At 48.9% G+C, this 24,071-nt stretch overlaps 1 protein-coding gene across 2 annotated transcripts in view; it reads left to right on the top strand.

Moving 5' to 3' along the window:
* The window catches only part of galnt13 (polypeptide N-acetylgalactosaminyltransferase 13), a 36,985-nt gene that overhangs the window by 3,096 nt on the left and 9,818 nt on the right, over nucleotides 1–24,071 (top strand). For both annotated transcript variants that reach the window (XM_079731828.1, XM_079731827.1), the window contains exons 2-11: nucleotides 1,000–1,371; nucleotides 7,139–7,307; nucleotides 10,097–10,263; nucleotides 11,208–11,415; nucleotides 13,610–13,780; nucleotides 14,737–14,854; nucleotides 15,341–15,521; nucleotides 20,866–21,005; nucleotides 22,510–22,608; nucleotides 23,190–23,324. In XM_079731828.1, the coding sequence (XP_079587954.1) occupies nucleotides 1,230–1,371; nucleotides 7,139–7,307; nucleotides 10,097–10,263; nucleotides 11,208–11,415; nucleotides 13,610–13,780; nucleotides 14,737–14,854; nucleotides 15,341–15,521; nucleotides 20,866–21,005; nucleotides 22,510–22,608; nucleotides 23,190–23,324 (1,530 nt within the window). In that variant the 5' untranslated portion in view covers nucleotides 1,000–1,229. The remainder of the gene's footprint in view (nucleotides 1–999; nucleotides 1,372–7,138; nucleotides 7,308–10,096; nucleotides 10,264–11,207; nucleotides 11,416–13,609; nucleotides 13,781–14,736; nucleotides 14,855–15,340; nucleotides 15,522–20,865; nucleotides 21,006–22,509; nucleotides 22,609–23,189; nucleotides 23,325–24,071) is intronic.

Below are 24,071 nucleotides of genomic sequence, written 5' to 3'. Positions count from 1 at the left end.
GGGTATGATAAGGAAATGGGATTGTCACCTTGTCTGTGATGGATTCTGAAGGCGTTGTCTGCATGGGTACCGAAAGCAAGGATATGTTGTCGACTTTTCTAAGGAAACATAAAGGTGTGCGTTGGTAAGACATTCACAAACACAAACATCTCCAAAAACCCATTTTCGAAAATGTTAACCTCCAGAGTGAGACTTTATTTATTTTCATAAGCTTTCAAAAACCCTTGACCTCAAAATACATATTTTTGTTAATACTCTAGACTATATTGTGGTTTAATAGATAGATAGATGAATACTTTATTGATCCACAGGGGAAATTCCAATTCAAATTATAGCCTATCTCGCAATGTGTGTGTATCCTGTAGTCTGTGGCCAGGTACTCAAATCTTATGGGGTCCTGAATGGGTCCAGATTGCTTTCTTTCATGTGTTGCACGGCTATGCGCATAGTGCTTAGAGAGTAATTCTGATACTCAACAATTTACATTTTCATTTGAGTGTGCATTTCATGCCCATGTCATTTCAGTTTTCCCTAAACACGATGTTGGGGCTGAAAACTACCTGCCAAGACCTGTGGACTGATGAAAGCTCGACAGCATCATTTGCCGTCACTTATCCTTTCAGGGGGGAGGTGGCTGTGCAGATGAATGAAATGCATTATTTGGACACAGATCTTGGGGAGTCCACAAAAACACAGAGAAACGGGCAAAACAAGAGAGGAGCCACACGAGTACACCTCGTCGCCTTGTCCATCCCCGCCACAGAATCCTTTTTAAACGTCTCTTTCATCTCAAAACACTTTGAAGTTGTATGCTCCATCTTTTCCCTCACCCGGGCTCTTTTTTCTGTGCTCCTGTTAGCTTCGACCCCTTACGACCCCTTCTACAGAAACGCTCCGCTAGTGGTCCCCGCCAAAACTGCTGAGTGGACACAAGGCCATCCTGACGCCTCTCCTTCTACCTCCCTCTCCCCCCCTCCCCTCCCCTCCTCTCTTCCACAGTGGGATGATGTGTGTTCTCCAGCTGTCTTCAAATCTGCCCCTGTCGGCCCGCCCTGACCTCCCAGCCAGCCAGCGCCTCCGGCAGCAGCAGCAGCAGACGGCTCACTACTGAACACTTAAACCACCTACTCCTCCCCCCCCCCCCCCCCCACCCTCGCCCTGTCCCTCCGGCCGTCTGCCCCTCAGTCCGTCCGTCCGTCCGTCCGTCCGCCCGTGCGTCCGGTGCTGCGATGCGGCGGTTTGTGTACTGCAAGGTGGTGCTCACCACCTCGCTGGTGTGGGTGCTAGTGGACGTCTTCTTGCTGCTCTACTTCAGCGAGTGCAACAAATGTGACGACAGGAAGGACCGCTCGCTCCTGCCGGCGCTCAGAGGTGAGTGGTAGTTCCCTGCCGGCGCTCAGAGGTGAGTGGTAGGAACAACCATCCTTTGACCTTTATGTGCTTGTTCCTTGTTTTCTTCTGGACCACTAGAAACCAGGCTAAAGAGGTGGTTTGTTACGTGTGTGTGTGTGTGTGTGTGTGTGTGTGTGTGTGTGTGTGTGTGTGTGTGTGTCTGTGTGTGTGTGTTCCGACTGTGCTGTGGTACCGAGTGTTCGGTCGGGTATTTGTTCTACTCATTTGCAGTTGTGATGGACTGCATGATTTCACCGACCCCACAATGTCTATTTTTGGCCAAGGAGTTTGATATGTGGAGTTAATGGATCCTCAGGGCGAAAGACTTAAACGTTAAATTGGCCTGATAGAGAAAGCCCTTGGTTGTGGTCCCCTGGCTGGCTATCTGGGACAATGAGTTTATTAGCCTGAACCGCGGCTGCGGGCCAGCCCTCTTTAGCAGGCTATTTCCTTCCTTCCTCAAGTAAGCAGGCTCCCAGAGAGGCTGGCTGGGAGGTTTTAAACAGGGGAACGAGGTGGGAAGACGCTGCAGAGACAGTTAACGGTCCTTGGCGGAGATTTGAAGACACAAACGCACACAAACACGTACGCACCCACACAGAAACGCAGAGGTCTCCCGTTACACGGCGCGCATGGGGTGTGTGCTGCTGTGTTACGTCATGCGATCAATAAGCATGTCAAGATCGATACAAATCTAAATAGACGGCGCAACCTTAAGATGGTGCAAAGAGAAAACGGGGGACAGAAGGCTTATAGAGAAAAGGGAGGACAGAAGTCTTATTTTATCAGTATTCATCCTCTGCTGCACAATGAAAACCATACATTGTAACACCGAGCCAGCCCTGCATTCAAATAAATGGGACAAATCGCTATTCTGTTGAAGAGCAGTGAAACATCATCCAAACGCTCACCTATCAACACCGCTGTCTGCAGAGCTGTTATGTCATAATCCCGTAGAGGAAGCAAATCCCAGCGTTTGTTATGTGTGAGGTCGTGGAGGCTGTGGATGGTGGGGAGGCTGAGGAGGTTTTGGATGCTGATCCTGTACGAATCTCTCCTGCGATCAACACATCCTACCTTCCAGAGTGTGCCTTTTAAGGCCTGGTTAGCACAGGATCAGGCGTTGCGGCGAAAAGGCCGGTTCAACCGTTCTTTTGAATGGGGGTTAATGCGTTTAAGCTGCGGCGGTGGGAGTCTGCATGGGGCTGTGAAAAAATGTAAACTGAATAAACTATCTCGAATAAAAAATTACGTCAGGGCAGCGATCAGACCGGGCACGGGAAGCGGAACCTTGCTTACCGCGTGACATTAACATTGTGGCTTGTGACTGTTTACGATAAACTGTGGAGACAGAAGAGAGACCGGTCACCTCTGTCCTTTCCAGAACTCAACTTAAACCACAACGTTATGTCACAGAAACGGGCCAGGAACTGACACTCCCACCTCGACGCCGCAGTTTGCGGTAATCGCCACAACGCCTGATTTGGTGCAACGCCTGAAATGAGGGCTAAGGCATGTGTTAGAGTTAGCCTTGAACGGTTTCACTGTCAGGTGTTTACACACTCAGGGCGTTGGGGAGCCATCGTGAATCTCCATCAAAGTCAAAAGGCGATCCATCCGGTGTGCCAAAGTTGTGAAAGCACAACGTATCTCATCTTCAATGTCCGGATCAGTTTCTACTGATTTAGTAATGACTCAACGACGATGGGCCTGTGTTGGTCCGTAGAAAGGACATCTATAGTGAACAGTTGGATATTGATTTTAACCTGATCCTTGCGAGGTCATTGTAGGGAGGGTAAAACGAGCTGTGGTGAGGAGATCAAAACACTGCTCGTCTTTATTCAATACGTGCGTGCAATCCCAGAATCCCTTCCATTCATTATGTTTTCTTCTTTTTGAAACATAAGAAGGCTGTTCTTCCAGAATGAATTATTGATTTTTCAACACTCAAGTATTTCTAATGTTTGCTTTTCCTTGAACGAATATTACCTTTCCTACGTTGACAAAGGGCAATCTACAGTTTTTCTTCAAACATATCAACCTCAGCAAAAGTTATGTTTGGAAAAAACGGCTCATATCTCATTTCAACATTTTTCAGTGCTTGGTCATTTCTTTCTCCTGGCCCCTGAAGCAATCGTGGGTAAAGATGATCGGTCATCATCATTTGGCCGGAAATAGACTGTGGAGAGGTGCAGTCTAATAGTGTGTGTATGTGTTTGTGGGTGCGTAAGTGCGAGTGTGCATGCGCGGGTGTATCTGTGTGTGTGTGTGTGTGTGTGTGTGTGTGTGTGTGTGAACCACACCTCCCTCAGCTCTGACCCGGTGGAAAGACTCTGGGGGGATCTCCACAGCATCGCTCATCGCTCACTCAGACCCGTGATACAAGTGCCATACAAAGTAAAAATAAATAAATAAATCCTCGGACTGCATGATCGCACAGGCTAAATGCAGCGTGAAGAGGTAGCTGTGGGAGGTTGAGACGGCGCTGGGGGAGCAGTTGATAGCCAGGTCTGCCCGTGGATCAGCACTTCCACCGGGGGGTGAGCGTTTGGATCCTGCCGGTGCTGCGGGTACTCAGCCAGGCACGCCGACGCTGAGGTTCCGGTTCTGGCTCATGTCAGGCAATCAGAACTCGTCAAACGTGGAGGGTTGAGCGCCGTATGAATCCTGCATGGTTAATCGGCGCGACGTATCGAACGCTGCTTAGAAAAGTCTTTGGGTTGGTGCAGTGATGCGATGTGTTGCGGCTGTCACGGGGGGGGGGTCCGTGGTACGGGGCTCCTCCGGGGTGTGTAGGCACGCACGCTCGCGTGGACGTGAGGATAATAATTAGCGGCGTGTTTGAATTTGATCAGAGCAATCTGTCTGTCTAGCCAGGCAGAAGCAGACTGCTGCCTGGGGAACGCGCAGGGACTTTGATCGGGGGAACTTTTAATCAACTGTTTCTAATGAAATCCATGAAGCCCTCCTCATAAACTAGTGTTTTAGGGTTAGTGGTGTTTTAGGGTTAGGGTTATATAAACGATGTTATATAAAGGTCCAATCAGTCTATGCAAAGAAACAATAACAAGAAAACTGACCCGTGTCTTGTGGGCTGAGGTATGGGCGGATCAAAGCGGCCAGCCAACCTACAGTAAAAGATGCAATGAAACAGCCGATGAACCATTACACACAAGCGAGCGTCTTGTGTTTTTCCGGAGTGGAGAGGACAGCGGAAGCCTGTCGCTGGGCTCTGGTGTCTGGAGGTGTTCAGGGCCCAGAAGACTTATTAGTGCTGAGTGTTAGCGGGATGTTGGGCCCACGCTGCAGGCAGGGTCGCTGGGCGAGACCGAAGCCCCTGGGAGTCTAACTCCTCTGTTTTCTTCTCGGTTGATTGTAGTCGTGGTTCATCATGGAGGCTCTTTGTCCTCTACAGGTGAAGTGATGCGATGTGCATCAAGGCTCAGTACCAGGGGAACAAATCAGGCTCGTGGATGAATATTAATGTATGATATTCATTATGGATGAATAGTGACTGGTTATTCCGACTTTGTCAAGGTGGTCTGCTGAATCCATTGATCAGTGCCTTTGCTGAAACCGAAAATAGTTCAAAAAACAGGCATTAGTTTCATTTCAAACTTTGTATTTGCCTCTACCATTTCTAACCGTGTTTACACCTTTGCTTTTATTTTATTCAGTTGGAAAAAACGTGAGCTGTCTTCAAGTCGTGCCTCTCATCACCTGTAACTTTTTATTGTGGCCATGTCTTTGTCGGTGTGAGATGTTTAACTCAACACATCGTGATGCTAGCCCTTTACTGATAGCAGACTCCAGCACCGATTAGCAGCAGTCAGAAGTTCCTGAGGTTTTCAGGGTCAGCCTTGAAGCTGCTGTTTACTCCCCAGCTCTCGCTGCTCGGCGTAGACAAGCTGTCTAGAGGGAGACTCATGACCTGGTGTACACCTGCTCTTCATGCAGGAATCCATGGTCAGTTATTCAATAAGATAGAGTGAACACCATATTCAAATGCAAGCTTAGAAGCTCTCTCTGACAGGATATATATGGAATAGGTCTTCCTTTATTGATTATGGTGCGGCATGGTAATATTTGAAGACATTCAAATAAATCAAAAGGGTTGACAAATAATCACGTTGAAAACGATTTCCTAGTCTTTGGGTTTCAATGTCAGTTAATTTGTCATTATACTCCTCCTAACAGGAGAAAGAAAAACTGGATGTTACCTCCGCCAACTCCTCAGTGAAACAGGCTTTGGCGTCGATACGAAGGCTCACCTGCAGAATAACACAGTTGGGGCCGTGCTCTGCAGAGCTCTGGACATGACGGACAGGTTGCCCAATAATCCTGATAAGATCTGTGGCCAAGCCTATCAGATTTAAGACAGCGGCCTAATGGAGCGTGTCAGGAAGCTCCATTGAGAAAAGGAGTGTGTGTGTGTGTGTGGGGAAGTTGACAACACAGCATAAAGATGAGAGTCAGGGGTCAGGGGGCGGCCTGGAATCCTCTTAACCTGAGCTCACGTGACTCGTGTGAATTGTGTGGTCCATTGAGAGGAAATCGCTGCCTTTACCCAGAGAGATTATTAGAGAGAGAGAGAGAGATGTCTTTGTATTAGTGCATTTGTGTGTGTGTATCTGTGTGTCTGAGAGAGATAAAGAGATAGATAGAGAGATAGATTGAGACTATAGACCAGATATATACTCCTAGTGTGTGTGAATGCGTGTGTGCGTGTGTGTGTGTGTGTGTGTGTGTGTTTGTGCATTTAAGAGAGCGGCAGAGATGCAGAAATATATTCCTGGTGTGTGTGTGTGTTGTGTGTGTTTAAGAGAGAGAGAGAGAGGTAGAGACACCAGATACATAGTCCTGGCTTGATTGTGTGTGAGTGTGTGTGTGCGCGCATGCGTGCGTGCGTGTGTGTGTGTGTTTGAGAGAGAGGCAGAGACGATGATATATTTTTCCGGTGTGTGTGATAATGATGGAAGCTGGGAGTGCATCTGTGCGAGCGTTGGGGACTGCAGTGCTGTAGCGCCTGCCAGTAATGTGCTGCTGAGTGAGAGGTGAGCGCTAGTGTAAAAATAGGTCGCCTTAATGTGTATTAAGTGTATATGGGATGTTCTGTTGGGATGCCAGAACCATAAATGTCAGGAGAGAGAAATGTAAATGTAAACGGTGCATAAGTCTTTCCCTTTGCTACACACTTTCTCTTTACACAATTGAACACAGTACACTTCTGAAAAAACATGGCATATTTTTCAGCTCTTCCAAAACTGCGATGAAAACAAGGGGTGCCCTCGCACGACCGTAATGTTTTCCACCTACCACAGAAACGTATTTTATAAAAGCACCATAATGGTTTGTGTGAAGAGACGCTTACACCATGTTGTGTCTCAAACCCCTGTGTCTCTATTGACGGAGGAGCTTCCCTAAAGGGTGAGCGGCGCTAGCTAGGAACGACACAGTGGACACAGTGGAATAGCCTGTGTAGGCTAGTGCTAGGTTAGCAGCACTACCTAGCCAATACGGCCCCCTGAGAAGAGTCCTGTCCTTGCATTAAGCCCCTTCTCCTCCTCAGCTTCTCCTACCTGTCCTTGATTGGTGATGTGAGATGGGGTAACACAAGTTACCCCATCTTTCCTGTCTTCACCGTCCTGTCCGTAAAGGCACAACAGCACCTGACATATATGTAGAGAGAGACGATTGGTCTGTGAGTTTAGGTCCCTGACCCCCCGACGTTCTCCCCCCTCCCCAGCGGTGATCTCCCGGAGCCACGAGGGGCCGGGGGAGATGGGCAAGGCGGTCAACATCCCAAAGGACTCCCAGGACAAGATGAAGGAGATGTTTAAGATCAACCAGTTCAACCTGATGGCCAGCGACATGATCGCGCTGAACCGCAGCCTGCCGGACGTTAGGCTCGATGGGTGAGTGCGCAATCAATCAATCCCTCAATGAATCGATCAATCGATCAATCAATGAATTAAACAATGAATATATATATGTTTATATTTATTGATGATATATTTCATATCATCAATAAAACTTGATCTATATCACACTTTTTGGGCTTCATAAGGGAAACAATGTAAGTCAATGCAAGAATAAAGTATAAAATAACTGGTCCACAATCATTATCGCAGAGATATATTTCAGACGCTTGAGTGTGGGAAACAAGATTACACATCAAGGGGCTGTTGGAACGATTTAGGCGAGAATAAGCAGAATAAAGATTTAAAACTTGACAACCGAAAAAACTCTCCTCAGATTGAAATGTATTCCCCGAACTAATCAGGAAAGAGAACCCCGGGAGTGATCTAAAATCGAAATGGTCAGATACCCTAATTGGTCAGAAATTAGCTGGGCGCAGTCTTAACTCCAAACGGTCTCATACAGAGGCAGGCAGTCAACTCCAAACGAATATTCTCACAGGTTATTTCACTCACTAAAAACTGATGGATGGTGATGGCATCTCTAAAGATTTTGCAAATAATAGCTCTTAAATCTTACCAACAAGTCCTGACACTAACTTCTGGCTCCCATACAGCGCACCATCCTCATACCTTTATAGACCATAACCAACTCTGAGACTCTGTGAGTCTTCACAGTGAGAACACGACTGCTTAGGTTATATATATATATCTCTTCACTTGGGCTGCTTGTCATTCATTTGGCGTAGAGAGATAGTCCTCAGCTCCCTCGGTGTCCAGAACGACTCGTCTAGCCTTCGCGACAACTGCTGTGGAATCGTGTGAACCTTGGAGCGCTCTGCCGTTCTAAAGTCCTCTCAGTAACCCGACGTATCAGCCGGGGATCTCTCTCTCGTCTCGCGGAGCGACGGGCGTCTCAGATCGGGATGAAGCTGTGATCAAAGACCGTATTGTAGCCCCGAGCTAAACATCTCCTCACATTTGGCAATGATGCAATCCCGCCCACGGGAGGAAAACGCCTTTTCGTAATTAGCGTTCCGCTTTCAAAATCTCTGTGATTTCAGCCCGGCCCTTCATTATGTGGCAGTGCTTAATGAGATGTTATCTCTTTCATACTTAATTGTGTCAGCTGCCCCCACAAAAAAATAAAAGCGTTGTAATTACTTTGCATTGTGAGCGCCGGAGCCGGGAGACGCTTGCATTCGACGGCTGAACGTACTGTACGTTTACATAGGTTCACTTTTTTCCGTCACTCTTGAGATCTCCACCACGTTCACAGGGCAGTGTGTGGGCGACAAGAGCAGCACATCCGTCTGCACGGCGACGCGCTCCTCTCAGAAGCGCCGTTTCAGGGGTCAGTTCAAACTCGACTCCGGAACTATCGGAAACCGCCGTTTGATTCAGGCGCCGCTCAGGGACTCTGAAGCGAAGTTTACTCATGTGAACGATTCCCAAGGAGGTAACTTCGTCCCTATGAAGAAACCACATTGACTTTGCCCATGACTTTGCAGTCCTCCCTTAAGAATAACGCGATAAAATTAACTTTTATGTCGATTATCTTCACAGAATGATCCCAATGTTCACCGGTTTCGTACGAAACGCTCTGCATTCATAATTAGCTTAACTCTCCGGCCTATTTATCACATTCCATCGAGCGACTGCGGAGCAGTCATTAAAAACAACAGCCACCGCTGAACCCTCGCGGGGGGAGTCTGCAGCTTTACGGCTCAAGACAAAGGGGAAGTCTGCACCGCTGACATCCATCGGCTCGGCCGGGGGACGGAGACGACTTAATGGGCACCTAGGTGGCCTAGTTGTGTCACTCGGGCGCTGTCACCTTGACTGGAGCGGAATGAGCCGCGTTTTTGTTCTCTGCTCCACTGGCTGCTGTCACGATCCGTCACTTCCTACCCCGACTCTTTCTCCGCTCGCTGTTTCTAGCCGTCAGATCGTTGTTATTTCACATGATCCCCAACGCAGCGCCCGGCCCGCCGCTCAGCCTCGCCCTCGCTCGCTGGATGGGGCCGAGACGTCGGGCCGGCGCTGGGGTAGGGCGTCAAACGGAGCGTGGTGTGTGTTTACAGGCGCTGTGCCGAAACACGGTGGTAACAGGTTTGACTGTTTCCCTGGAACGGTGGCGGCGGTGGGTTTCGACTTCCCTCAATCATCTTCCACAAAGACCAGCTACCTGCTGCTGATAGGGCTTCACTGGGGGAACTAAATATTTTTTATTGTCCTTCCTTTCCCTCTGTCTTCCGTCCTTTCTTTCTTCTTTTTTTTTTGCTTCCTTCTTTCCTTCGTTTATATGTTTCCTACTTTCTTTCTTTCCTTCATTCTTCTTCCTTCCTTCCATCCTTGCTTTCTTGCTTGTTGCTTGCCTCCCTCCCCTCCCTCCATCCCCTCCTCCCTCCATCCCTCCCCCCCCCTCCCCTCCATCCCTCCCTCCCCTCCCTCCCTCTTCCCCTCCCTACCTCCCTCCCTCCCCTCCCTCCCTCCCTCCATCCCCTCCTTTCTCCATCCATCCCCTCCTCCCTCCCTCCATCCTCTCCTCCCTCCATCCCCTACTCTCTCCCTCCCTCCCCCCCCCTCCCTCCCTCCCTCCCTCCCCTCCTCCCTCCCTCCCTCCCTCCATCCCCTCCTCCCTCCATCCCTCCCTCCCCTCCCTCCCTCCCTCCATCCCCTCCTCCCTCCTTCCATCCCTCCCCCCCTCCCTCCCTCCCTCCCCTCCCTCCCTCCCTCCCCTCCCTCCCCTCCCTCCCTCCCTCCCTCCCCTCCCTCCCGTCCAGGTGTAAGAGCAAGGTGTTCGCCGACGACCTGCCGACCACCAGCATCGTGATCGTGTTCCACAACGAGGCGTGGAGCACGCTGCTGCGGACGGTTCACAGCGTCATCACGCGCTCGCCCCGCCACCTGCTGCTGGAGATCCTGCTGGTGGACGACGCCAGCGAGAGAGGTGGGGCCAGCGCCGCCACACACACCCCATCCTCCCTACTTCTGTTTAGACCCTACTGTCTCTCACGCTGTCACAGTGAGTCGGGACGTGGGGCTGAAGGGGCGTCCTACTAAGGGACGCCGACAGGGTAGACCGCGGGACATTGGGGTTTGCACCAAGTACTCAAAAACGCCGCACAACCCGCTAGCCTAGCGTTAGCACTGCGTGATGTCTCGCTCCCCCGCCGTCTCACTCCACCCTCCGTCTCACTCCACCCTCCGTCTCACTCGCCATCCGTCTCACTCTCCCCGTCTCATAACTCATCCTTCTCACTCCCCATCCTTCTCACTCATACTGTGTCTGAATCCCTCTTTGTCTCACTCACACTGTGGCTCCGATCCCCCTCCTGTCTCACTCCCCCTCCTGTCTCACTCCCCCTCTGTCTCATCCCCTCTGTCTCACTCCCCCTCTGTCTCACTCCCCCTCCTGTCTCACTCCCCCTCTGTCTCACCCCCTCTGTCTCACTCCCCCTCCTGTCACACTCCCCCTATGTCTCACTCCCCCTCCTGTCTCACTCCCCCTCCTGTCTCACTCCCCCTCTGTCTCACCCCCTCTGTCTCACTCACACTGTGTCTCACGCTCCCCCTCCTGTCTCACTCCCCCTCTGTCTCACCCCCTCTGTCTTACTCCCTTTTGTCTCACTCACACTGTGTCTCACGCTCCCCCTCCTGTCTCACTCCCCCTCTGTCTCACCCCCTCTGTCTTACTCCCCTTTTGTCTCACTCCCCTTTTGTCTCACTCCCCCTCCTGTCACACTCCCCCTCTGTCTCACCCCCTCTGTCTCACTCCCCTTTTGTCTCACTCCCCCTCCTGTCTCACTCCCCCTATGTCCCCACACGCCCTCCCGTCTCACTCCCCCTCCCGTCTCACTCCCCCCCTACTTCCGCTCCGGCCCCTCCACGCAGACTTCCTGAAGAAGAAGCTTGAGAACTACGTGCGCACGCTGGAGGTGCCGGTGCGCGTGCTGCGCATGGAGCAGCGCTCGGGGCTGATCCGGGCGCGGCTCCGGGGCGCCGCCGCCACCAAGGGCCAGGTCATCACCTTCCTGGACGCCCACTGCGAGTGCACCGCGGGCTGGCTGGAGCCACTGCTGGCCCGCATCAAGGAGGACAGGTAGGAGGAGCAGAGGGGTCAGCACTAGCACTAGCACTAGCTAGCTAACCAAGCATTAGCAAGCTAACCAAGCACTAGCGAACACTAAGCATTAGCTAGCTAACCAAGCACTAGCGTACACCAAGGACTAGGAAGCTAACCAAGCACTAGCGTACACTAAGCATTAGCTAGTTAACCAAGCATTAGCTAGCTAACCAAAGCATTAGCGTACACCAAGCATTAGCTAGCTAACCAAAGCACTAGCGTACACCAAGCATTAGCTAGCTAACCAAGCACTAGCGTACACCAAGCATTAGCTAGCTAACCAAGCACTAGCGTACACCAAGCATTAGCTAGCTAACCAAAGCACTAGCGTACACCAAGCATTAGCTAGCTAACCAAGCACTAGCGTACACCAAGCATTAGCTAGCTAACCAAGCACTAGCGTTCACCAAGCATTAGCTAGCTAACCAAAGCACTAGCATACACAGCATACACGACATGTCGTTCGGAACGACATGTCGTTAAAGGAGCACATGGTGGAACCACACCTGTGTAAGCTTGTGTACGCTAGTGCTTGGTTAGCGGCACTAGCTAGCTAACCAAGCACTAGCGTACAACATTTCGTTAAAGGTGCTCACGGTGGAATCAAACCTCTGTACCCTAGTGCTTGGTTGGACTTGTGGTGTATCATAACTTGACCCATTTTTCCTGTCTTTCTTCACTCCTTAAATAACAGCTCCTAAAATATATAGAGAGAGAAACCATGGGTCCATGAGTCCATGAGATATGGATGTTCCTTCAAATCAAAACACGCTGTATAAACTTAACACCACCCAAATAACTCTAAACGTTAGCATAAGGCTGCAAGATTCATAATGAATGTGTGACTCATTCAAGGTTAAGCAAGTGCTTGTTCAGATGTGTTATGATGATGAAGTCTGCAGGAGAGACACAGGTGTATTTATAATTTATAATAGGTTTAAGTATAAATTATCAAGTGTTTGCATGTGTCATGCAAATATACCCGCCGTGAATCTCATTGTAAAACCACCGAAGTATGGAAGGTATTATTTTGCATTCATAATTTACCTTTGCCAAGGAAAGCAACTCATCTGTCCCCTGGACCTGAAACCACCCTTTGCGGCTTCCTCCTCATTATTATTATATTTAGAATTGGTTATTTTAATTGACTTCATGGCTGTCTTGTCAGTCAAGGGGAAACAGGGAAGGCTGCATTGGGAAGTCTAAAATAGATCCCGTTTCCACAGGCCCATCCCGTATTTTAAGACAGACATGTATTTGGCTCCAGGTGCCTGGCAGAAATTAGTATCATGTTTCAGAGCCTGTATTGTATTATGGAGCCATTTCTCCTTTGATTCCCGCCCCTATATTGATGCCTATAAGTATGTGCAGCAGCAATAAGGTGCGGTGGCAGATTTGATTATGTGCAGGAGATATATATGCTGAGTGCATCTCGGCTCCATTAATAACACAGAGCAGCTCATTAGCTGAGACCAGACAGGCTGAACACGGCTGTCTTCAAGAGGTCCCAGGGATAAAAAAAGAAATTACATTCATTTTTGCCAACTTATTATCCCCAACATGTTTAATAATGAGCCTTTGATGTATCATGTATCTGGTTACAAACAAATCCTGACCTGGGATGTCGTTTTAGGTTGTTGTATTCGGTAGGGGTTCTGTAGTCGTTACATTAGGGCTTTCGTTGTCTTTGTGGATGCAGTTTGTTAATGGTTGTCTCTTGGTTACTGGGGACGACTGTAAGGTGGTACTGGGCACTCACAGTGGGCGTGGTTATAAGTGGTTAACCTATAAAAGCCACTTCACTCTCTTTTTTTATTTTTTATCTTTAGCATCAATTAGAGGTTAAAAGGACAACGCAGATTTTTAGGCTCTGCAAATATCTGCATGTACGGTTTGCTGAAATATTTGCTGTGTTCCAAGATGAAATGGTAATTGTAAATAAAGAATGGATACATAATAAGAATATAACGGTTTATTTCCGTCCATCCTACATGTTAACTGAAATGGCAAAACTCAATTAAAAATAAATATAAAAAACACATTGAGCAATGCTGAAGTAATCCTTAATCATGAAACAGGTTTCAAAAGAGTACACAACATTTCCAAAGCTTCAGAATCATCCATTGCCTCGTCCCTGTTACCCTTTAACGTGATTGGTCGGTGTTCCCAGGAAGGCGGTGGTGTGTCCAATCATTGACGTGATCAGCGATGAGACCTTTGAGTACATGGCCGGTTCCGACATGACCTACGGAGGCTTCAACTGGAAGCTCAACTTCCGCTGGTACCCCGTACCTCAGAGAGAAATGGACCGCCGCAAGGGGGACCGAACACTTCCTGTCAGGTACGCCCTTCAAAATAAAAGTTGCAGCCCCTTTTGTCAGAGCCGGTGCCCAGAGAAAAACTGTCCAGCAATTAAAGGTTGGTCGAGTGTTTGACTTTGAGTGTTTCAGCGCTCTAGGATTCAACAAAGGAAATCAAATATGAATGCTGCCATTTTTCAGCACTTTGACAATGCTTTGGAAAACTAGTTTTTATGAACCAAAACACTACGAGCGAGAGTGTTGTTTTTTCCCGTGCTGTGGGTAATTGCGGGCTGTTGAATCGACTCGCTGGGGATGAAACACTTCGCTGATAAAGAAACACTAATATCTGTCATTTGACTCTCTGGATGGAAATAGATCATCTCCCGCTCCGCTTTATAATCATGGGAAGGAGGCTGCAGAAAGCCAGTAATTAAGTCTGTCTCAATAACGTCTAGCAGTGGCTGTTGTTGCCCTATTGATGCTACATGCAGTATAACTATTTATTTATTTTCACCATTATTAATCAATAAAATGTTTTTTATAGATCTCATAGGATACCGTGCATGGTTTTCATATGTCTAAACCACCTACAAAAAAAGGAATAGTAAAATCTTTTTTCTCATGTTTTTCATGTATTTTCTTCTATTCTTAATGATTTGGAACATGGCCTAGAAATGTGTCTAATTGGTAACTATTGTGTGTGTGTGCCTGTGATCGCGTGCCTGCACGTGCTTGTGTGTGCGTGCGTGTGTGTGCGTTTGTGCGTGTGTGTGCGTTTGTGTGTGCGTGTGTGCCTCTGTGTGTGTGCGCCTCTGTGTGTGTGCATGCGTGCGTGCCTGTGCATTTGTGCGTGTGTGTGCATTTGTGTGTGTGCGTGTGTGCCTCTGTGTGTGTGCGTGCCTGTGTGTTTGTGCGTGTGTGTGTGTGTGTGTGCGTGTGCGTGCGCGTGCGTGCCTGTGGGTTGGTGCGTGTGTGTGTGTGTGTGTGTATGCAGGACCCCCACCATGGCAGGGGGTCTGTTCTCTATAGACAAGTCCTACTTTGAGGAGATAGGAACGTATGATCCAGGGATGGACATCTGGGGAGGGGAGAACCTGGAGATGTCCTTCAGGGTAATAACCCTCAACACTACCTCCTGTCAATCATCTATGGCTGCCAAGTAAAACACTGTATCAATAAAATGTAGTTTTATTGTTATTGTTACTAGGATTATTATTACTACTATGCTATGCTCTCTGTATTTCTTTGCTCTCTGTTCCTCTCTCACATTGTCTTTCTGTTTCTGTCTCTGTCTGTCTCTGTCTCGCTCTCTCCCTCTCTCTCTCACACTCCTTCTGTCTCTGTCTCTCTTTCTCCCTCTCTATCTCTCTCACAATCTCTCTCCCTCTCTCTCTCTCTCTCCCTCTCACACTCTCTCTGTCTGTCTGTCTGTCTGTCTGTCTGTCTGTCTGTCTGTCTGTCTGTCTGTCCATCTCTCTCCCTCCCTCCCTCCCCTCCCCTCCCTCTCCCTCCCCCCCCCCCCTCTCTCTCTCTCTCCCTCTCCCTCTCCCTCCCCCTCCCTCCCTCTATCTCTCTCTCTCTCCCTCCTTGCCTCTCAGATCTGGCAGTGCGGGGGTTCCCTGGAGATCGTCACATGTTCCCACGTGGGTCACGTGTTCCGCAAGGCCACGCCCTACAGCTTCCCCGGGGGAACGGGTCAGGTGATCAACAAGAACAACCGACGGCTGGCCGAGGTCTGGATGGACGACTTCAAAGACTTCTTCTACATCATATCGCCAGGTAGGCCCCGCCTCCGGAGGTGACGCAGGCTACAGCCAATCAAGAACGACGAGAGATACGTTGACGTCTGGACCGTCGAGTCACGTGATTGGCTCAGACGTCTTCGGTCGTCCACCAATAGAAAGCAAGAGGCGAAGTCATTTGTTAGCCTCATAGCATAATTTCCAGTCATATTTATATAAGGTTTTCGGGAAAACAGAAGCAACACATTTTTGGGGAAACATGTATTTATTTATACTGTCACAGAAACTTTGGCCAGATATAGCCAATAAAGCACAGTGAATCAGCAGCAATAGTAGAGTGGAGTTAGGCAGATATAACAATTTGGCCAAAATGAAATTTAGGCAATTATGCTAGGAGGCTAACGATATGCTAATTTATCGGAAACATAAAAATGCCATATGATTCCTGGTGCATATAATTCTATAACTAAACGTGAATCAATATCCAAAGCAATGTAAACTGATACATGGACGCCATGTATTTTCTGAGATTGTGCGAACCAAGGATGTGTTACAAACACAAAACCTTTGTGTTTGCATGCATATCAGGTGAGGAAAACAGCCCCTACTGTATAAACATGCTGAGACTTTGTGATTGCATTGCGCCTTTAGTGTAAACAGAAAATCTCGTTAATCCAGATGCAATCTAGATTAAAAATGGTTTTAGAATCGACACGTTTCTCACATGTGAATAGGGCCAGACAGAAAGAGTTCCCTTATGTGCTTGTTGAAGTGGTTTCGGTGTGGTCAATCAGCCTGAACTGCCTCTATGTGGAGGGTATGTTCGACTGCCTGTCCTGTCAGTTTCTCTCGCCGTCTTTCTGTTTGTCTGTTTGTCTTTCGTATGTCTGGGTAAATATGCTGTGAGATGCACTTTAGAAACAGGAGAATGCTAGCTAGCTTATTTTGGTTTTACACTGCAACCATACCATCCCCTTTGTGACAGAAAGGCCCCTTCAAAGGCTTCTGATCACCCTGTTTGATAAGTAAATAGTAAGTAAAGTAGATATAATTCATGAGCCTTCAAGCAGAACAGAGTAAACACTCTTTGACCTCCAGTTCATAGTCCTGCTCGTTTTGCAATGCTGTCCTCAGATTTTCCTTAAAAAAAGAGCACAAACAAATTGTTGTGTAGCGTTGTTAAGCGGTTGTATGTTTTTCGGTGGAAAAGAGTGTTGACTCTTTTGCTGCCTGATGACTGATTGCTCTTTGCTGTTTACAACACCGGCCTGCCTTCATCAGAGTGGATTTTGCCTGTGTTCAGTAAATATATCGCTTGGCTCAAGTACTAAGGTAGAATCTGTCCAGAGGAAACTGAAATACATAAAAACAAATAGTTATCTGATGCAAATGTGATGCCTTGGGGGTGATAGGATTTCTAGCAGTTGCAGTTTTACTCACTTTACAAAGTAATGTAAAAAAAAAATATTGCAGTATTATTTCGTATTTGCTAACATGGATATGAAAAGCTCTCCTTCATTGCTTCATTGCAGCGTAACTGAACTATGGTTTCCCACCCCCTGCTAGCATATGAGCCAGTAATAGATTGATGCCAATGAAAACTCTCCTTTCTCCACTCCCTTAAGCCTTTTTGCTTTATTGAACTACTTTAAAGATCCATTTCCTACCACCCTGTTGTTCGCCGAGACGCACACACTCTCCAATCCAGAGGACGCCGTTTAACACACAGCGTATAGCCACCATATTTATGTCGCACATTTAATCGTTCAACATCCCCATCAACACGTCGCTCAGTCAAACGGTCACACCACACCACAAGGGGAGAGAGCGGATTGTTCTAGAAAGAACATTTTTGTTCCCGAAGAACGCTTTTACTACCGACGCCTTCAACGAGATTCAGTGAAAGCGATCTCGTGGGCGAGCGGGAAGCGACCTCGTCCGCGCGGGGGGGAGTATTAAGAAACGTGCCGAGGCTGCAGCATTGGGCCGCTGACCCCGGTAACGTGATTACCATTCAGCAGACCCTGTCTGCTTTAATGGTTTAAAGAGGCCAGGCTGCCCTAACAGAGGGAGGATCACCTGTTATCGACCCCATCTCACGGTATCACAGTGACCTAACACCCCCTGGTTCTCCTCCAGCTCCTCTTCCTCCCACCTACTCCTCCTCCACCGACATCCAATCCTCCTCCTCCTCCATCTACCTTCTCTGCCTCCTTCTAGGTCCTCCTCTTCCTACCTCCTCCTCCACCACGTCTTTCTCCTCCCCCTACTCTTCCTATGCCCCACTCGTCTTCCTCCTCCCCCTCCTATATCTACCTCCTCCTCCTCCTCCTCCTCCTCCTCCTCCTCCTCCTCCTCCTCCTCTTCCTCCTCCATTTAGGACTGTGTATTTAAATTTGGCATTCTTTTGAGGTTTAAGTGCTGCACCCGTCCTCCTGTCTCAACCATTACCTTTCTTTATTATTATTATGTATCATTTGGTCTTGGTTACCGTGGCAACGGGAGTCAGGGCCGAGCTGTGTCTCCGTCTCCACGGGGCTGCCGATGCGGAGACAGAGAGCAGCGCGGACTGACGGCAGTGATGGATGAGTCTGTGTAGCATCATACCCCCCCCCCCCCCCCCCCCCCCGCCCATCCAGGATATTAGGGCAGGAATGATTTGACCCCCTCCCTGGACCAGCGGTAAGCGGCCGTCACACCTCTCCGGGTACAGGGCCGGGAGCGTTCTGGATGACCGGGAGCGTTGGGGGACCAGAACATCGGGGACCAGAGCATTACGGGAGCCAGGAGCAGTCGGGGGTCAGTAATGTTCGGGTGGATTCGAGAGCGTGTCAGGGTACCGGGAGTGTTGAGGTTTCTGGGAGCGTTTCGGGGGACCGTGAGGGCGTTTGGGGGTTCAGGAAAGTTTAGGGGACCGGGAGCGTTCAGCTGACCGGGAGCGTTCAGGGAACCGGGGGCATTCAGGGGGACTGGGAGCGTTGGGGGGACTGGGAGTGTTCAGGTTTCTGGGAGCGTTTGGGGGACCGGGCGCATTCTGGGAGCCGGGAGTGTTGAGGTGACCGGGAGCATTAAGGAGACTGGGAGAGTTGAGGTGACCGGGAGCGTTCAGGAGACCGGGAGCGTTGAGGTGACCGGGAGCGTTCAGGAGACTGGGAGAGTTGAGGGGACCGGGAGCGTTCAGGAGACCGGGAGCGTTGAGGGGACTGGGAGCATTCAGGAGACCGGGAGCGTTGAGGGGACCGGGAGCGTTCAGGAGACCGGGAGCGTTGAGGGGACTGGGAGCGTTCAGGAGACCGGGAGCGTTGAGGGGACTGGGAGCGTTTAGGAGACTGGGAGAGTTGAGGGGACCAGGAGCATTCAGGAGACTGGGAGTGTTGAGAGGACCAGGTGTGCTGGGGACCGGGAGCGTTCAGGAGACCGGGAGCGTTGAGGGGACTGGAAGCATTCAGGAGACCGGGAGCGTTGAGGGGACCGGGAGCGTTCAGGAGACCGGGAGCGTTGAGGGGACTGGGAGCGTTCAGGAGACCGGGAGCGTTGAGGGGACTGGGAGCGTTTAGGAGACTGGGAGAGTTGAGGGGACCAGGAGCATTCAGGAGACTGGGAGTGTTGAGAGGACCAGGTGTGCTGGGGACCGGGAGCGTTCAGGAGACCGGGAGCGTTGAGGGGACTGGGAGCATTCAGGAGACCGGGAGCGTTGAGGGGACCGGGAGCGTTCAGGAGACCGGGAGCGTTGAGGGGACTGGGAGCATTCAGGAGACCGGGAGCGTTGAGGGGACCGGGAGCGTTCAGGGAGACCGGGAGCGTTGAGGGGACTGGGAGCGTTCAGGAGACCGGGAGCGTTGAGGGGACTGGGAGCGTTTAGGAGACTGGGAGAGTTGAGGGGACCAGGAGCATTCAGGAGACTGGGAGTGTTGAGAGGACCAGGTGTGCTGGGGGCCGGGAGCGTTCAGGGGCTGGGAGCGTTCCGTGGACCTGGAGCGTTGAGGTGACTGGGAACGTTCCGCTGGATGGCATCGTTCAGGGGCTCCCGTGCGTTGAGCGGTCAGAACAGCGTGCCTGATCCTAGTCCCCTGTCCCTCCCCTTCTGCGCTGGTGATTCTGCAATCAAAGAGGCTATTCATCAACGGCGGGCGTGCGATGCCCAGACCCTAGGGAGAGAGAGAGAAGAGAGGGAGGGAGGGTGGAGCGAGAGAGACTAAGCTAAAGTAAGAGAGCGAGAGAGATGAAGTGACAGAGAGGAGGGAGAGGGTACACAGAAGACGTTAAGAGGACTAGAGAGAGGGGGGTAAGTGAGGCAATCAGACAGGGGTGGAGAGAGAGGGGGAGAGAGAGATAAAGGTTAAGAGCGAGAGGGTACGAGAGACAGCGAGAGCCTCATACTGTCGCTGTGTGCAGGCTGTGTAGCCGATCCACGTATTTTGGGAGGATGGTCAAATCCCCACTGGGCTCGTTCCAACAGTTAAGCCTCTTTAGCCTGCGTTTGATGGACACACAGGCTAGCTGATGCTAACAAAGGCTAGCCGATGCTAACACATGCTATGGGCTTGCAAACATGGTATCCTTTCTGTTCAACAAAACCCTTGTTTCAATTTATACTATATTTTCATACAATTGTGAGCAGACCCTGCTGATTCGGAGTGGGTTTGAAGACCCATGCGAGAGAGGGAGATATCTTGGAGGAGAGAAGACTTTATTTATACAGAAAAGTTACTGAGACAGATGATGGCTGCGTCAACGGTGTGCAATTGATAAGGCAACCTTGACAATCTGAGGAGCCCTCAAGATGAAGAATTTCCATTTATGTGGCGCGTGATGCACAAGATCCATCTAGTGGTGGGATGTGGTACTGCATCTCGACATTCATCTTTCAAAATATTGTACCTAATCTTTCAGCATTATAGGGGAAAATAAAAGCAGCACAATTCAGACTTATATTATACCATTGGTTTTCACAGGGCTGGGCATTCCCTCAGCCTTTTGCTGTTTGTCTCCAGCCGTCATACTGTCTATGTGTCATGTGGTTTATGTCATAGACATGTCATGTTGGTGGCATCTATAGTTTCACTTATGGTATCAGGTCAAGAATATTTCACATTGCCAACGAATTTCACTTGCAACAAGTAATAATAAATGAGGGAAATTATTAATGAATGCTTTTAAAGAGTCAACCCCACATGTATTTTTTCATTTATAATGGCTGCTACTCATATGATGTAATATTGTGCAATATCTGTTCTGTATTTCATTGATGTCTTTTTGTCGTCTTCTGACCTCATCTTTGTAGTTCTGTAGTATTCTGACCTAATTTTTGTAGTTCTGCAATCTTCTGACCTCATCCTTGTAGTTTTGTCATCATCTGACCTCTCTGTCGCGCCCTGCAGGCGTGGTGCGTGTGGACTACGGTGACGTCTCGTCTCGCAAGGCCCTCCGCCAGGCTTTGCAGTGCAAGCCCTTCTCCTGGTACCTGGAGAACATCTACCCCGACTCCCAGATCCCCCGGAGATACTACTCCCTCGGAGAGGTACTCTCTCACCCTCTCTCTCTCAATGTCTCTCTATCTATCTCTCGCTCTCTGTCTCGTTGTGTCGCTCTCTTTTTCTCTCACTGTCTCTGTGTGTGAGTCTCTCTATTTCACTCTCTCGCTCTCTGTCTCTCTCTGTCTCTCTGTCTGTGTCTCCTCTCTCTCTCTCTCTCTCTCTCTCTCTCTCTCTCGCTCTCGCTCTCTCTCTCTCTCTCTCTCTCTCTCTCTCTCTCTCCTCTTCTGTATCTCTGTATCTCTGTCTCTCTGTATCTGTAGTTATGTGGTGGTGAATCAGTTCTGTGTCATGGTCTGTTCTGTACCGAGGGTCATGTTATAAAACGGTCCTAAGGGATGATGTCACATGCTTGCAGCTGTAAGGCTGTGTGTGCGACGGAATAGAGGTTAAGGTGGAAAGGTTGTGGCTATTCCTTGTTTCATGGAAGAGAAAACATTACTTTCTACAGTTATTGATTCATATATAAAAAAAAATGTTTGCTTAAATAGACATACAGCTAACGGAGGCGAGACAGAGAGCTAAAATAGATAGAGAGGCACAGAGACTGTTACATAGAGAGACGTATCCTCTAAGATAGAGGTTGATAGAGACCCTTACATAGATAGACATAGACTCTAATAAGAGATTCTAACGTAGAGCGACATAGAGACTATAAGATAGAGAGTGTGTGTGTGTGTGTGTGTGTGTGTGTGTGTGTGTGTGTACAGCAGCTAAGACTCAGACCATTCCACTGGGCTGTTAAACATTCACTGCAATGAAACGCCGTCTCTTTCTCTCTCTCTCTCTCTCTCTCTGTCTCTCTGTCGCTCTCTCTCACCCCCTCTCTCCCTCTCTCTATCTCAATCTCCATTTCCCCCAATCCGCATGAACAAACAAACAATTTTATCGTCTAACAGTTTGAGATTCTAGAATTCATGCTAAAACTAATTACAAATTCGGCTTCTCTATCGTGTTAGAGATAATTACTTCCAAGACTATTTTATACGACTGCACATTTATTGCACAGCTCAGTGGATCGCAACGTCATTAATTTGACAGTTTCTCCGATGGAGGGGTGCGGGCTCAGGCACCATGTGGTCACATAATTGTTCTTTTTAATCTTTAAACATAGCTTGTTCTTTTGGCAGCCCCTATAATTTATTACAGGTGATTTTATTTTAAAACTTTTCTTTTTACTTTCAATAGGGCATACATTAATTATAAAATTGTTACCAAATGTGAAACAACTGATACTTCTAATATAACTTTGTAAACTACTAACATTTCTACCATTAACGTTTAAGAACTAACATTTCTACTTTTACTGTTATACTATTGGAAATACATGATAGGAAGTCGCTGCACTGAATCGTCATGTCCCAGGCAGTAAATAAACGAACAGTCCACCATAACAGATGGAAGGTCACGCAGAGGTCACACAGAAGACCAACGGTCAACCTTGAAGGTCGTTCGATCACACACCGCCTGACGACTCGTATCCCCCCGTAGATCAGGAACGTGGAGACCAACCAGTGTGTGGACAACATGGGGAGGAAGGAGAACGAGAAGGTGGGCTTCTTCAACTGCCACGGCATGGGGGGCAACCAGGTGAGGACCTCGCACACACTGCTAGTTAGCCATGGTAATCTCTGGTAGGAGAACCTAGCACATTCTGCTAGTTAGTCATGGTAACCTTTGGTATGGGCGCCTAACACACACTGCTAGTTAGCCATGGTAATCTCTGGTAGGAGAACCTAGCACATTCTGCTAGTTAGTCATGGTAACCTTTGGTATGGGCGCCTAACACACACTGCTAGTTAGCCAGGTTAATGTTTGGTATGAGTGTCTAAACCCCTTCTAGTTAGTCATGGTAACCTCTGATAGGAGAGCCTAGTATGCTGCTAGTAAGCTATGGTGACCTCTGGTATGAAAGCTAAAAGCACCGCTAGTTAGTCAGGTTAACGGTTGGAACGGGAGCCTTAAACACTGCTAGTTAGCCAGGTTATTGTTCGGTACGAGAAACTTTAGACGTACAATATGTATATAGCAACAACCAACAACCTTATGTGTGCAGTATGCTCATATTGTGGCCTAAGCGTTCATCGTATCTAAAGTGTACCTCCAATATAGCGACGACCCTACTATTCCAGATGGTCGTTCAGGAAGCTCCACCCTTGTGTTCTCCGCAGGTGTTCTCGTACACGGCCGACAAGGAGATCCGTACGGACGACCTCTGCCTGGACGTGTCCCGTCTCAACGGCCCCGTCGTAATGCTGAAGTGCCATCACATGAAGGGCAACCAGATGTTTGAGTACGACACCGAGGTAAGCGCAGCATGGCTGGTGGTTTTCGACCACATCTTACAGAGATGTGATGCCGCCTTCAAAACGGTTAGAGTTTTTCCGGGAGGTTCGGAGGTTCGGACCTTAAGCTCGGAGGAAAGTGCTTTGAACACTCTGTGGGTCGAAAAGTTTTGTGCGGAAGTAAAGCTACCGAGTTCACGTCGCAACAATGGCTGCCCATTTCATTGATAGACTAAAGTGAACTTGCAGCAAGCACTATGAGGCGAACTTAACACCCATTCTAACGTTTGCATTACGATAAATTATAGCTTACAATTATAAACATGACCGGATAAATTCTGTGTCATGTTCAACCATCGCAAGCAGTTCTAATAGCTGATTTATCTTATTCAGCAAAGAAGCGCAAAGAGGTCCCTGCGGGCATCCATACTTGTTGTTGTTGTTATGAAGTCTAGTCTCCAGAAGAATCAGTTTTCTGGTTTTATGTCATAGCCTACGAACTTCTACGGGGCGTTTCCTGAGGGCTCTTATTTCGGAAGAAGGGAAGGTTTACGTAAAGACACGTAAGAGCTTCCGAACCACCGAGCTGTTTTGAAGGCGGCATAACTCCATGTATGTGATGTGTGAGATAATATCTGAGACAAAACCGCTGACGAGACAGACCGAATGCGGTAATGCCCACTCTGGCCACCAGATGGTGCCACATGTCAGTGATTGCGTTTTTTATGTTTACAGTTGGCGCTGCATGTTGAACGGGGCATCAATTGT

The sequence above is a fragment of the Pollachius pollachius genome, assembly GCF_949987615.1.
Source record: "Pollachius pollachius genome assembly, chromosome: 3".
Taxonomy (NCBI): Eukaryota; Metazoa; Chordata; class Actinopteri; order Gadiformes; family Gadidae; genus Pollachius; species Pollachius pollachius.
The sequence above is the reverse complement of the archived record's forward strand: the minus strand, read 5'-3'. Positions and strand labels throughout refer to the sequence as shown.